This window comes from Pongo pygmaeus, chromosome 3 (genome assembly GCF_028885625.2).
Source record: "Pongo pygmaeus isolate AG05252 chromosome 3, NHGRI_mPonPyg2-v2.0_pri, whole genome shotgun sequence".
NCBI lineage: Eukaryota > Metazoa > Chordata > Mammalia > Primates > Hominidae > Pongo > Pongo pygmaeus.
The window spans coordinates 122,247,143-122,263,638 of NC_072376.2; the positions used below are offsets into that span (position 1 = coordinate 122,247,143).

The 16,496-nt window shown below is 36.0% G+C and overlaps 1 protein-coding gene across 4 annotated transcripts in view; it reads left to right on the top strand.

Annotated features, from left to right (window-relative positions):
* SEC24B (SEC24 homolog B, COPII coat complex component) overlaps window positions 1-16,496 on the top strand; it is a 106,044-nt gene that overhangs the window by 26,418 nt on the left and 63,130 nt on the right. For all 4 annotated transcript variants that reach the window (XM_054486520.2, XM_054486522.2, XM_054486518.2 and 1 more), the window contains exons 2-3: window positions 2,660-3,403; window positions 12,439-12,615. In XM_054486520.2, coding sequence (XP_054342495.1) covers window positions 2,660-3,403; window positions 12,439-12,615 — 921 coding nt within the window. The remainder of the gene's footprint in view (window positions 1-2,659; window positions 3,404-12,438; window positions 12,616-16,496) is intronic.

Sequence of the window (16,496 nt, forward strand, 5' to 3'; positions counted from 1 at the left end):
TAATTAGTACAAATTGAAAACAATTAGAAAATGTATACTTTATTCTTATCTCTTTCATAAACAAGTATTTTAATACATTGTTATGGCAAGGACTATAGTGGTACTTCCTTTGTGTACTTGTGTCAGTGGAGCTGAAACGTCTTGTCAATTTTCTGTTAAAAATCAAATTATCCTTTGATTTGAGATATGGCACAGATACCTGTTTCCTTCCACAAGACAGAAAAACTAGATTCCAAGATAATTAAGATTTGCCCCAAACCCAAAGAAAAGTAATTGGAACTAAAACTAGAATTCTGTTTTTGGGACAGTTGGCCATTTGTAGCAAAGGACAGCAGATCATTGGTTAAGAACATGAACTTGAGCCAGATTGCCTGCTTCAAATTCCAGCCCATTTAGTTCCTAAGCATGTAACTGTGTTAAACATCTTAACTTTTGTGGCTCACTTACTGATAAATGGGTATAATAATACTATTTACTTTAGAGGATTAAAGAAGTTAATATATGTAAAGCATTTAAAACAGTGAATGGCATATAATGTAATATATTTAATATATTAATATTAATAAGATTAATATTGGGATTAATGTTTTGTTGGTATTAAATATATGCTATACTTATCAAAGATATATAAAAATGAAAGTATAAAACATTAGAGTAAAACATAGTTTTATAATCTTGAAATGAAGAAACCTCTACTAAGTATGATTTAAAAATCTGTCAAGCATAAAAAAAGAATTTTACTACGTAATCAAGAAACTATAGCAAAAGATACCATGAACAAAGTCAAAACATAACAGTAACGTGGGGGAAATACTTACAGCACATAACATAAGGCTAATTTTCTGCTGTGTGAGAACAGTTAGAAATCATTAAGGAAATCTCAATGCTATAGAAAAAGCAAACAGCAGAGAAAAGCACCCAAATGAGAGTCTCAGCATCATTCAAAGTTAACTACTATAAACTAAAGTGTTTCTCACTTTTCAGATTGGCAAAGATTAACATATAGTCAGTATTGGGACGATGAGGCAATATGAAGCATTATTGATGGGAGGTATAAATTGATAGACCTTTTAAGAGATATTTGCCAATAATGTCAATTTTAAAAACATAAACCTTTTGAACTTCCAGTTTGACTTCTAGAAATTTATCTTATAGCTTCATCACAAAAGTTGACCTCATAAATATAGATTAGTTCAACCCCAAGATATTCATCAATGGAGATTCGGTAAATAATGTTATATCTCTACAATGAAGTACTATATGTAAATTTTTAAAAGAATAATGAGGATTTATATATGCTAATACAGAAGGATATTCAGCATATATTAAGTAAAAGCAAGTTGCAGAACTGTAATATCCTTTTTGTGTGTTTAAAAAATCAAGTAAATTATATACATACTTACATATGCATTACATAGATACATGGATATACAGAGGATGCATAACCATTAACTGTAACTATATCTGGGAAATAGGATATAAGTTACTAGGCAGAGATTTTTAATTCATACTCTTTATTGTTTAAATTTTTTTCTACAGTGGGTATATTGTTACTTTTATAGTTAGGAAAAATAAAAACTGAGAAAAAAGTTTTAGCTGTGTGCAGTGGCTCATGCCTATAATCCCAGCATTTTGGGAGGTTGAGGGAGGAGAGTCAAAAAGTTGAGTCTAGGAGTTTAAGACCAGCCTGGGCACACAGTGAGACCCTGTCTCTACAAGAAAATAAATTTAGAAACATTAGCTGGGCAGTGATGTTTGGGAGACCAGCCTGGGCAACACAGTGAGAGCCCGTCTCTGTAAGAAATAAATAAGTAAAAATTAGCTGGTCACCATGGTGCACGCCTGTGGTCGCAGCTACTCGGGAGGCTGAGGTGAGAAGATTGCTTGATCCCAGGAGAACAAGGCTGTAGTGAACCATGATCATGCCATCGCACTCTCTAGAGCCTGGGGTCAGAGCGAGACCCTGTCTCAAAGTTTAAACTTCTTCCAGGATGGGTATATTAGTTACTGATAGCTGCAAAACAAAATACCCCCCAAGCTTAACAACTTAAAACAACAACTATTTATTTCACAGTTTCTCAGGAAATTAAACTTGGGAGCAGCCTAGCTAGATGGTTCTGGCTCAGGGTCTCTCATGAGATAACCTGTTGGCTGGGCTATAGTTATCTCAAGATTCTACTGAGTTTGGAGGATCTGCCTGAAAGCTCAGTCGTGGTTGTTGGCAGATCTTAGTTTCTCTTTGGCTGTTGGCCAGAGAGTTAAGTTCCTCCTTGCATGGGCTTCTTCATAGGGCTGTTCACGGCTTGGCAGCTTAGCTTCTTTCAGACTGGGGTATCTGAGAGAAAGAGAGCCAGAGCTCAAGACTGGGCTAACATGGAAGTGACATATCATCACCTCTGCCATATGCTATTGTTCATACAGACCAGTCCTGGTACATTGTGAGAGAGGACTACAAGGGTGTGAATAACAGGAGGTGGGGATCATTGGGGGCCATGTTGGAGGCTGGCTACCATAATGGGTCTATAACAGTGTATGCCTTTCGTAATAAGTTGGGATTATGGAAAAGAAAGTTAATTGGGTCAATATTTAAGTGGGGGCTATTTTTAAAAATTGATTATCTCTTTACCAATACCTGTAAATACTTGCTTTTCTTTTTCAGGTCCAGCCCAGAATCAAATGCAGGTTCCATCTGGATACGGATTGCATCATCAAAACTATATTGCTCCCTCAGGACATTACTCTCAAGGACCTGGGAAAATGACCTCATTGCCATTGGATACCCAGTGTAGTGATTACTACTCTGCTCTCTATACAGTACCAACACAAAATGTGACTCCTAACACAGTGAACCAGCAACCAGGAGCACAGCAGATGTACAGCAGGGGTCCTCCTGCACCTCATATTGTGGGATCCACTCTAGGATCTTTCCAAGGTGCTGCATCATCAGCATCCCATTTGCATACGAGTGCCTCCCAACCATACTCCTCTTTTGTGAATCACTACAATAGTCCAGCCATGTACTCTGCCAACTCTTCTGTTGCGTCTCAGGGATTTCCCTCTACTTGTGGTCATTATGCTATGTCAACTGTTTCTAGTGCCGCGTATCCTAGTGTTTCATATCCCTCTCTGCCTGCTGGTGATACATATGGGCAAATGTTTACCTCACAGAATGCTCCGACTGTTAGGCCAGTTAAAGATAATTCATTCTCTGGTCAAAATACAGCTATCAGCCATCCATCGCCACTTCCACCTCCACCATCACAACAGCACCACCAGCAGCAAAGTCTTTCAGGATACAGTACTCTAACGTGGTCAGCTCCAGGCCTTCCATCGACTCAAGACAATCTCATCCGAAACCACACAGGATCCCTGGCTGTAGCGAACAACAACCCAACCATTACTGGTAGGTTGAATGAAAAGTTCACCAAAACGTGTTTGAAAATCAGTGCATTCCCAATTAAGTTATTATTTACGTGAAGGTTAGAGGTGATATTGCCTAATAGAAAAACTGGAAGTTTGCTAATTTATTGTGGTTTTTTGCAGCACCTCTTTGAACCCTTTCTTCTCATCCATTCCCAATTAGCCACCCAGCCATCTGCCTTGTCTAGCTTGGTTCCTTGGATGATCAGTCAACATTTATTGATATATTTTATATATCTGCAATAGTTGTCTTTAATGTGAATTAGATACAGGGCAAAATGGAAGAGTCTGTTTTGAGGATATGTTGGTCACTATTTTCTCTTTTATACTACTTCAACCTTGGGACAGTTGTTTTTTAGCCAGAGCCCCACTTACTTAGAAAAAAGGATGGTTTGCAGCAGTGCACTGGTTTCCCCAAGTTAGCCCCTATTAGTGACTTTTGCAGAAGACATCTTTCCTGCACATAAACAGTGTTTCTCATTTTCAGATTAGTAAGTTAGGCTGAAAGATGAGGAAGGTAAAGGAAGATGCATGAAGAATACCCTGGTATTTAGCCCTTCTGACCTTCCTAAACCAAGGTGTTGTTAAATTTTTTCATTTAAAAATTATGTATGTAAGACGTGGCTTGCCTTTTTTTTTTTGACACAGGGTCTCACTTTATCACCGAGGCTAGGCATGATCTTGGCTCACGGCAGCCTCGACCTCCTGGGCTCAAGCAATCCTCCCATCTCAGCCCCACAAGTAGCTGGGACTACCAGGCATATGCCACCACACCCAGCTAATTTTGTAGAGATGGGGTTTTGCCACGTTGCCCAAGCTGGTCTCGAACACGCGAGCTACCGTGCCTGGCCCAATGTGGCTTTTTAAGTGCATTGTTTCATAGGATATATTCATTTTAATTCAATTTGCGAACTTGAATTTAACAGAATCTGCTTTTGAACCGAATGAAAATGTATGTAAAAAATGGGAATTGGTAAAGCTGTGGTAACTTTTGGAATGATGTCTTTAGATTGTGTATCATTATTTGGATAGCCATGTGTCAAAGATGCTGTGGAAAGATATCCTTCTCTGGACAATTAGATTATTTAAAATTAGAACTTTAATATTAGACCCGAGCTGTACATTTGAGATCATCTACTCTTTCATTGCTATGCCGTTTAGAAATGCTTTCAGCTACAAGCAGCTGAATAGTAGTTTAAACAAAAAGGGGGTATTTTCCTCACATCACAAGTCTAGGTGGATGCAGTGGATCCAGCTGTTCTTGGTATCCTTTTTTCTCTTTCCACTCTGCCACCTGTAGCATGTAGGTTATAGAAACAAGATACTTCTGTACCTATAGACATTAAGTCAGAATTAAAAGCAGCAAGAAGGGAGAGGAAAGGGGACTGGTTAGTGGCATTGACAGACTTCATTTTACACATCATTTGCCATAGCTGTTTAAAAGACCATTCCTAGCTTCAGGGAAGGCTGGAAAATGAATATTGAGTCTTTTTTTTAGCATCCATAGTAGAGGCAAGCAAGAAAAAAGGGAGTTAGCACTGACTTGGGTGAGTCAACTCAAAGTGTCTGTCACAGTTCCGAAATCTGGCTGTCTACCAGAATCACTGGCACAGATTGTGATATTCAACTACAATTTACTGAGCTAGAATAGAATCTCCAGGGTACTCTTGAGAATCTATTTCTAACTGGATCTTCAGTGATGCTGTGAAACAGATCTAAATTTTACTGTAGTCCTTTTGTTTTACAAATGAAGAAAGTTATCCAAGTTGAATTGCCTGTGGTCATTGATGGTAGAAACAGAGCTTGGCCTAGAGGTCAGTTTCTTCTGTCTCCCTCAGAACCAGGGCTTTCTGTCCTCTAGAAATTGTTTTCCTCTCTCTTCTTTCAACATTCCATTTACAGATCCACTTATCCTAAAGTCCTTCCAACTTAAGGATTTTGTGACTTTCATGACAAAGGAAATACAAGTAATTCCTATCTTAGTTCTGAGGTGGGAATAGCACCCTGGATGGAACTAATTTATATTGAGATGTGTCAGGGAAATATGGGGTCACTTGGCTAATGAACAGAACATGTAATTGGGAAAGGCCTATCATTAAGAAAAGATTAAATAAAGGGGGAGAATAATTACAAAACTATTCTCTGTTTGAATAACTGCTCTAATGGGTCCTGTAGGCAGAGAGGCAGGATATATTTTCATTCTTTTAATCTTAGTACTGTACTGTGAATGCCATAATGAATATATTTTAGAATTTAATTTGTGTTCAGAAATGGGTTTTTTTTTTTCCTGCATTTAGATTGGTAAATTACTTTTTAATTGAAGTTCAGAGGTTGACAAATTAAATATTATCTCAGGTTAATATGACAAACATGCTTCATTTCAAAAAAATAGAGGTTATTTTAAAAATCTACTTTAAAATTAAATATTGCCGAAGTTCCCAAACTTTCTCAGTTGATATATTTCAATATTTTTCAAGTGCCCCATGTAACTTAGTAGTAGTTCATAAGATATCTGACACATATCACTGTTTTTCTTGACAATTTAAAATATTCCTTGGAAACCTGCGAATTTGTTACAGTGCCTTGGGGAGCCTAGGTAAAAGTACCTTGTACTAGGTATAGGGTATGGGAATACTGAGTTTAATGTTCTAGAAAGTCTGGCAACATAATTGCTTTCACTACTCAAATTGTATTTTCACATTAAAATGAAAATCTTAGGTATTAAACATAGTTTTGTGTTTTGTTTTGTTTTGTTTTGTTTTTGAGATGGAGTCTCACTTTGTCACCCAGGCTAGAGTGCAGTGGTGCGATCCCCGCTCACTGCAAGCTCCGCCTCCCATGTTCATGCCGTTCTCCTGCCTCAGCCTGCCGAGTAGCTGGGACTAGAGGCACCTGCCACCACGCCCGGCTAATTTTTTTGTATTTTTAGTAGAGACAGGGTTTCACCATGTTGGTCAGGATGGTCTCGATCTCCTGACCTTGTAATCCGCCCGCCTTGGCCTCCCAAAGTGCTGGGATTACAGGTGTGAGCCACCGCACCCGGCCAATAGTTTTGTGTTAAATTCAACCTTTGAATAATTGACAAAAATGATTACCTTCTTTACTACGTGATTATACTATCTTCATTTCAGATATACTAGAAGTCCTCAGTCATTTTATAGAGTTGGAGATGCAAAAGCGTAAACCTGAGTTAAGCAAATATCAAAAATATGATAGATGGATACATACTGTTATTTTTAGGCAGCTAATGAATTCATATTCAAAACATAGACTAAAGGGGACCTTTAAATATTGTCTCATTTGCTTTATTTTAGAAAAGCCTATTAGTACATTATAATTCAGTACTAGAACCTCAATTATTTTATTAAAAAGTCCAAGTATGTATGTTTTGAGTGTTACATTAGTTGTTAAAGTTGGTTGCACTTTTGGCTAGTGTTTAAAAGGTGTCATTTCATTAGGCCATTTAAAAATTTTAAAACTGTCACTGTAGGTGAATCTCTAGGATAGTCAAGTAACCTAGTATAGAATTGTAATAGATAATAAGTACAGAAACTCTTTCTTAGTTTGAGGTGAAGTTGCCTGAGTGTGACTTGGGGATGTAAAGATGCCCATTTTTGACAGCAAGATGAGTACCAAAACTCTGTAGATTCATTTAAAATAATTTTATTAATTTGTCTTTAGTATCCCTTTGTTTTACAAAGCACATACTTTTAAAAATTAGCAAGATAAGTCTTGTTGCCAAGATGTAGAATTTTGCCGGAAAAATTATTTTGATTAAAATTAATTATTTTGAAAATTTCTTGCTTAATAAGAACCACATCTTGATAGCATATTATAAAACAGTAGTGTCTGATTAATGCTGTTTTCTGATGCACAGTTTTATACAAAAGCATTTAAAAAGCTACTTGAGTAAAAATAATAAGCATTTATATAATTCTTCACAGTTGATCTTAGCCAAAAGGCTGAGAAGCGGTATATAATTCTTGAATAAAAGTCCACTACACATATGACACTAAGATATAGTCACTGATAAGTTAATACTGTATCTGTCATCTCTGGTTAGTAATGTGCCTGAGGAAAAGCAAAAGCAAATACCTTGTAGGACATGATTATTTGGACATAGAAATATAAGTAAGAAATAAATTAGACAGCCACATTGGAAAAATAAAATGCTCATACAAAATACAAGTAGTGCAGTACAAGAGACTATTTTTAGTTTTGGAAAGTTGTGTGATTGCAGAGTTATGGGAATAGCGTAATTTTACTCCCTCACATACTCATTCCTTCAGTTTTTCTAAAGATACTCTTGAACCTTTTTTCATCTTTTTTCAACTTTGTGCCCACTACTTGTAAATTTTTCTACATGTTCCTCCCTCTCCAAGCTGAGAAGATGAGATGTTCATCTTTGTGTTCACTTACTTCAGATTCTGGCTTTAGCTGTTATCCCCTCTCCAGAGTATCAGCCTCAATTTCTGCTGGACTGTGGCATTTGGATAGGTGAGAGGAATTAATGAAAGAAAAACATACTCCTTGTCCTATATGTAATCAGAAGCCATTAAAAGTTTATAAGCAAGGTGTTGGCACGATCAATTTGTGTTTCAGAACTTTCTTCTGTGAACAGTGTAGTAGATAACTGGAGGAGGAAGAACCTAGATCAAGAAAACCAGCTGGAAAGGAATTATTACAATTATTTAGGTGAAGGATGATAACTTGGGCTGGATTTATTTATGCAGAAGATAGATGATAGAGATGACTTCAAGGATTTGTTGATATAGTTTATGAAGGAAAAAGAAGAATACAAGATGACTTAAAATTTCTAACTTTGAACAACTTGAATGGGTAGTGGTACTAATCTCTCCTAGTTTCTAAAGAATTTTTTGCACAATTAAGATGGAGCTTAGTTTTACAGGATTATATTAATAAAGGAGTATTCTTTTCAGAGGCCATCTACATACCTAATCCTCATATGTGTTATGCATGAAGAAGTGAATTCTAAGTAACTAACAGGGAACTAAGGAGCTACTAAGAACTAAAGGCCCGGCATGGTGGCTCAGCCTGTAATTCCAGCACTTTGGGAGGCTGAGGCAGAAGGATCACTTGAGCCCAAGAGTAAAAGTAAAAAATTAACTAAGGAACTGCCGTAATTATCAAAAAAAAAAGAAAATATTTATTTTTGAATCATGATTTCCTTCTCTCAGAAATCACACCTCAGAAACTAAACAGTGCAGCAGTGCATTTTGCGTAGTCCAGTTTTATGTGTTGTTTGTTTTGTCAAATTCCCTTTGTGAAAGGAGCAGCTTCTTGGTTGGTGTGCTTCCCTGGTCCTTAATGTTAGTAGACCTTGTCTCCATTCATCCAACAAATACTTGAAAGCTAACTATGTTCCATGACTTGTTCTAATGTTGGGAGATAAAATAGTGAATAAAAACACTTAGTGCTATCCTCATAAAGTTTGCAGTTCACTTAGAGAAGCAAATATTATCCAGATAAACACAAATGAATGTAAAATTCCTATTATTATTTAAGCATCATGAAGCAACCGTATATGGTACTTCGGAGCATTACTTTAGGTGCATTTAGCCTGTTAGTCATGAAGCCTAGAGAAGTCTTCCCTAAGAAAGTAATACTTTAGCTGTAATCTGAAGGATAAAGTCTCCATGTATAAAATTAATTGCAGGTGAAGTAAGTGTGTAAATGCAAAAAAGGCAAAACTTTAAAACTTCTCAGAGAAAATCTCTATCTATAGAACCTTGGGGTAGGGAAGGAATTTTTAAGGACAGTACACATAATGCTAGCCATAAAGGATAAACATGATAAACTCAACTCATTTCTAATTTAAAACTTTTCCTTATTGAAAGACAACATGAAGAAAAGAAAAACACAAGCTGCGAACTGGGAAAAAATGTATATGCTTACAGTATTTACCCAGAATATACAAGTGCTGCATAGAAATTAATAAGGAAAAGACCAACAACCAAAAGAAAAATACTTGAATAGGCATTGCACAGAAGATGAAATGAAAACATAATCTCATTAATAAACAGTGAAAAGCAAATTAAAACTAGAATGGGATATCATCTTATACCTAGTAACAGATGGATAAAAATTAGAAAGTCTAACAATACCAAGGAATGGTGAGGATGTGGAGTAACAGGAAACTCTTAGACACTCTTGATAGGAGGTTGTATTCATTCATATTTTAGGAAAATTTGGCATTAGTAGATTGAAAATAACCACACCCCACAACACAGCTATCTGTCTTCCATATACTCTAGAGAAGTTCTCCTCAAACTATACATCTGTGTCACCTGCGATCTTATTTAAAATGTAGGTTCTAATTCACCAGGTCTTTTATGGCTTGGCCTAAGATTCTACTTTCTAACAAGCTTCTACATGAGGTGTTGCTAGTCTGTGGACTACACTTTGAGTATGAGGGCCATAAAGCACCACTTCTTGTTTTAGATGGATGCCTCTCAAATGATTTTTGTTTGAGATACTGGACAAAGAGACTAGTCTGCTTTCTAGGCCAAAGACCTCATTTCCTACAGAGCTGTCCCCAGGGCTGAGGGATTCGATATCCCTTGCTGCACACCTCCACATATTTGAGCTGTGGCACCTATGTATAGAAGCTCTGCCCTAGGGAAACTTGCACATCTATACCAGGGACAAGTGCGTGAGTATTCATAGTTGCACTGTTTGTGAAAACAAAAAATTGGAAATAACCTAAAAGTCCATTAATGGCAGAATGAATAAATAAATTATATTCTTCCATTGGACTTCTGAACAGCAGTGAAAATGAAGTAGAGCTGCACTCATTAACATGACTGAATCCCAGGAATGTAGCACAGGAAATATGGAAGAATACCTGCAGTATGTTATTGTTATAAAGTTTACAAAACGAGCAAAAATAATGTCTAGGGATACTTATATGTGTGGTAAACTATTTGAAAACAAAAGCAAAAGAATAAACATGATTCAGGAGGGGGCAGGGGAATGCCTTCTGTGAGGAGCATACTGAGAGCTTCAACAATATTGGAAATGTTTTATTTTCAAAATTGGATGCTGAGTTCATGGGTATTTATTTTATTATGCATATATATGTATATATACACATACATAGATGTGTATCAATACATACATGTACATACACATATACCTGATATGATTTCATTTTATGATTTTGAGACAGGGTCTCCCGCTTTAACCCAGGCTGGAGTGCAGTGGCAAGATCTTGGCTCACTGCAACCTCCTCCTCCTGGGCTCAAGCCATCCTCCCACCTCAGCCTCACCAGTAGCTGAGGACCACGGATGCGCACCACCATGCCTGACTAATTTTTGTATTTTTCAGTAGAGATGGGATTTTGCCGTGTTGCCCAGGCTGGTCTCAAACACCTGGGCTCAAGCAATCTGCCCACCTTGGCCTCCTAAACTGCTGGGATTATAGGTATGAGCAACCACACCCGACCCTAATTTTAGACAATTATATCTTTCTCAGTTTTTACTTGGATACTGTTAAATATTCTTAGTCACTGTTTTATGTTGGCAGTTTTGGTGATAATGTCAGTTATCTATTGCTGGTTTAAAATAACATGATTTATTATTTTTCTTGGTTCTGTGGGTTTGCTGGGTAGTTCTTCTGCAGGTTTTTCTTGAATTCACTCATGTGAATTCATTTTGCTGGAGGTTTGCAGGACTAGAAGATTCTAAGATGGCTTCACTCACATGTCTAGCAGATGGTGCAGACTCTTCACTAGGGTTCCTATGTTTTTCTGTACGTGGCTAGACCAGCTTCCCTACATGATGATCCATGCAGCATTTCAGAGTGGAAAGGTGTAAGCTGCAGTGTCCCTCGAGACTTGAGGTCTGGGACTTGTACACTTTTATTTCTGCCACATACTGTTGATTAAAGCCAGTCACAGGGTTTGCTGTGATTCAAAGGGTGGTAAAATAGACTCCATATTGATGAAAGGAACTGTAAAATATTGTGATGATGTTTTTAATCTTCCACAATGATAGTTTGTCTTCCTACTGAAAATGATGAAACAGTCAGCATATTTAGACTACCTTCTTTCACCATTCCTCATATGTGCTTATGTTGTTTTTACATTGTTAGGACATATAACACATTTTGTTTTGTCACCATATTCCTATTTGTTTCAGCCCCAGAACTAAAGTCGTTTACATATATACACACACACTATACATAGACGCACATACATATATGTGCAGGTATATATATGTAGATTTATTCAGTATATCGTAACTGCTCACCAGGAGTCTTTTGCCATAGGTTTTTCAGTTATCTCTTGGTTGGATAATCTTCAATAACTTACCCAGTATTTCTCAACCAGGGATGATTTTGCCTTCTAGGAGACATTTGGTATTTTGAGCTATCACAAAGACCCATGATGAGTCATGTGCACTTTATTCCAGAAGTTCAACCTCGTGTTATGGTTAGGCCCTTACTTAGTTACATGTGAAATAAGGCATCTGGTTAGAAACAGCAGATGAGAAGTAGCAGTTTACAGTGCAAAATGAGATCTGAACTGATACTAGAAGTGTTTATGGAATTCAGAGACCACATTATTGCAGAGTCAAAAACCTCTTACTCATCTCCTTACCTGAGTCACCATTGCATAGTACAATAATCTGTGCAATAAGTAGTATTCATAGAGATCATTAGTAAATAAAAGTTTTTTGAGTTCATTTTGTTTAAGAAGGTAAGGAAGATTGTGAAATATTTTAGGAAAATTGTCATTAAAGTTTATTAAAACATTTGATAAGTAATTTTTCAGTTTTTAAAAAATCATTTGTACCACCTTCTTTTCTAGATATACTACGTAAATGTGATGCTATTGAAGTTTCTACAAGAACTTCAGATAAACTGTATTTTGTTAGTGATATATATTATTATATATTATATAATTATATATTATATACATTATATGTGGTACTATATTATATATTAATGTATTTCAAGTTTCTGTGGATGAAATAGTTTCTTCTCTTCAATTGCAGATTCCTTATCCTGTCCTGTTATGCAAAATGTTCAGCCTCCCAAGTCCAGCCCAGTGGTATCCACTGTTTTATCAGGATCCTCAGGATCCTCATCAACAAGAACACCTCCCACTGCAAATCACTCAGTTGAGCCTGTGACCTCAGTTACACAGCCATCAGAGCTATTACAACAAAAAGGTATTTGAGATATTTATTATCATATACACACACAGACGCACATACGTATTTGAATAGCTGATTTCAAAAAGTTAAACTGTAGGATCCTAATTTATAGAAGATATGAAAAAAAGTTATTTATAATCTCAATCCAAACACAACTGTTGGAATATTAACTTACAGTGTCTCATATATGTTTTACATAATTACATACCATTTTGTATTTTGCTTTTCTGTTTATTACACATAGTTCATATATATTGAGTCTTTATTGCTCTTTTTATGGCTAATTATTCATTGTGTCAATGTATAATGGTTTATTTCATTCCTCTGTCATGGGACATTTATTTCCTATTTTTTAAAGGTTATTATAGTTTCTTTTAGGACAGAGAAGCCAAAACTTTATTATTTAGTGACTCTCCATATCCTATTTGATTATTTCTGTGCTTTTTGTTATTGATAATAGAAAGTAAGCTTTGATATAATTTTGCAAATGAAAGGGGGTGAAAATGAAATTGTAACCCATACTCTTGCGTCATTGAAGAACTATATGATTTATTGTTTGTTTAATATTCTCCATGTGTTAAGTAAGTAAAAGGTAGTAAAATGTGTTGTTTTGACCCTGCTTCCCCACATTGTTTCTTTTGGCAGTTTTTTGTTTTTGTTTTTCCTGTCTGGCTAAAATTCCAAAGTATTGATGTTTCGGGTTAATATATGGCATTTTTGATTTGATCAGAGATGATTGAACTATTTTCAAGAATCTATAGTTTGTATTTCCAGAGCAACCATTATATTATTTTAGGGACTGTACTCACTATGTAATGACAGCTCCTAACCTTGAGTGTGAAGAACCTTCTTATAGGTCTGAAACTGAGAAAAGGAAAAAAGCATGATAAATTCCTAGGGTGATCTCATTGCTTATATCTGTTGAGTGTCTGTGTGATCAACAGAGACCTTTCTGTCAATTGATCAGATGATACATTACACATTTTCTTACTTGGTTTTTTGGAAAAGGAACTGCAGCACCAAAGAGTGTCTGTTGATTCTCAACAAACCAGTGGGTATACTGGAAATTGAATTTAGTTCTTAAAAGTATTTGCCTTCAAAGTGAAGGTCCAGTAGTAGTTTTGTTTATCACGAATCAAAAAAGCTTTTAGGATAGATCAAAGCCCTAACTAAATGAATGGTGTCTTTTCTTGTTTTTCCTCTACATTGATGACTGCCTTCCATTTCTTTAATGTTTTGCTTTTTTTGGCCTATTACATTGCCCCTGCTGATTATTTCTTCATATTTTGTTTTTGTTTTTGTTTTTTTTTGGAGGTGGGAGTCTTGCTCTGTCACCCGGGGTTGAGTGCAGTGGCACGATCTTGGCTTACTGCAGCCTCTACCTCCTGGGTTCCAGCGAGTCTCTTGTCTCAGCCTCCTGGGTAGCTGGGATTACAGGCGCACACCATCACGCCCTGCTAATTTTTGTATTTTGAGTGGAGACGGGGTTTTACCATGTTGGCCAGGCTGGCCTCAAACTTTTGACCTCAGGTGATCCGCCCACCTTGGCCTCCCAAAGTGCTGGGATTACAGGCGTGAGCCACCACGCCCGGCCCCTATCATATTTTCTTTTTGACCATCTTACTGTAAATACCATCCTACCATCTTTTTATAAATATTATTTTGTAAATGGTTTCCCCACTGAACAATTACAATTATATTTCTTCTTTTTTCTATTAAAATATATTTTGAAAGTAGAAGAAGCTGCCATTTATTGAGCACATACAATATATCAGATACTTTATATCTCATTAATTCACATATTAATCTTATGACATAGATATTCTTTGTTTTTTACAGATGAGAAAAGTGAGATTGACAGAGGTTAGGTAACTTGCCCAAGACTACAAGTTAATAAGTAGCAAAGCAAAAGATTTTTTAACTCAGATCTCTCTATCTTGTATTCTTTCTATAAAATAAAGCTGAATTTTTGTTGTCATTGGCTGTTGACAAACTAACTCTTGATTTACCTAAGATAAGTTTCTTGCTTAAGTAGCAGAAAATATCATACTGGGGACACCTGAATTGTAGTTTTTAGTGTTCCTTTTTCATAAGTAGGAGAATGGCCTTTTAGTGACTTCTTTGTCTTTGGAAAGATCTGGGCTACACAGCCTAATTGAGTCAGGGTTACTACATATGTTGGTGCGAATTGTCATTTGCATGAATGGAGCTTCTTCAAATTGTGCAGTGTATCATCTGCATAGGGTTTACTGTGGGCCTGATATGACCTACTAAAGTGATCATACTTAAAAAGAGATTAGCTTTTTTCTTCCAAATTCAAAGACACCGTTGCTTAGTTGTTCTCCCAAGACTAAGCATTTTTTTTCTGTTTTTAGGGGAGACATCAAATTTTTGTTTGAGTAGCCCCTAAAATTTTTTTTATAAACTACCTACTTGAACATTTTTTAGATTGATATCTAAAATTTTTCATCAAAAATTTAAATACTTGTAGTTATGCAATTTTTAACATATATGCTGGCTGACTTCTATAACAGAGATGTTACATTATTCTTTCAAATGTACCCTTTGGAATGATACCTACCATCGTCCTTTTGCAAAAAACACAAATATCCCTTCTTTAACATTTGGGAAGTTTACATTTTTCGTTTTTCTATTTGATGGCATATCCCCTTTCTTTAATGTAATAATAAAATATATTCTTATACTAGAAACTCTTTTATCACTCTATTGTGCTTTTCCATTACCATAATATATAAATTGAAATGTTAAAATTTGTTTTATTATCTATGACTTTAAGTCTCTAAATAGTATATTTTCTTTTGAATGAAGCCATCAGTCACTACAACTTTTTCTCTCTCTCTCCCTCTCTTTTTTTTTTTTTTTTTTTTTTTGAGACAGACTCACTCTGTCACCCAGGCTGGAGTGCAGTGGCATGATCTTGGGTCACTGCAGCCTCTGCCTCCCAGATGCAAGCAATTCTCATGTCTCAGCCTCCTGAGTAGCTGGGATTACATGGATGCGCCAACATGCCCAGCTAATATTTGTATTTTTAGTAGAGACGGGGTTTCACCATGTTGACCAGGCTGGTCTCAAACTCCTGGCCTCAAGTGATCTGCCTGCCTAGGCCTCCCAAAGTGTTGGGATTACAGGCGTAACCATTGTGCCTGGCCAATCACTACAGCTTTTATTGTTGGTATAAAATTGGTCAAAACAACAGAAGCATCACGAATTTTGGTATTTATGTGAAGTATGTTTTTATTGGAAATACATCTTTCATATTTGAAATGAATGGGCTGTCTCGTCTCCCCACTATAGCTTTGTATCTGAGTTGAATATGATTCATTGTTAGAATATGGTAATGTTCAGATAAATTTCATTCTTAGTTTTTATTTTCATACATATAATTGCTGAGAAACATTGTTCACATAAAGTATATTAGAATTATTTGGAAGAGTTTTGCTAAAGCAATATCATTCTGTTTTGCTTTATTTTGCTTTTACTCTTTTTAACCTTCTAAGTTACATGTCAGAAATTATTGTTTGTTAGATTTTATTTTCCAGGTGGTAGTTGTTAACATTATTATTTCATATAACGGTTTGTAATTTGCAAATCCCTTTAACTTTTTCTATCTGTCTTACTTTTTCATCACATGGAACAAGCATATCATATGTTATCTTCCTTTTTGTAAGTGAGGAAATTTAAGTTTAGAAAGGTTGCATGTCTTACCTTAAGACCTACAGAGTCGGTAGGAGAGGTACCCAGGCCCATTGCACACCTTTTGCCTTCAAACTCAGTACTTGTTTTACTCTATCAGAAGTTATTCAAAATATTTTGAATTTCCTTCTACCATGTCCAATATAGCTTACCATACCTTTTATTATTTTTATTTATTTATT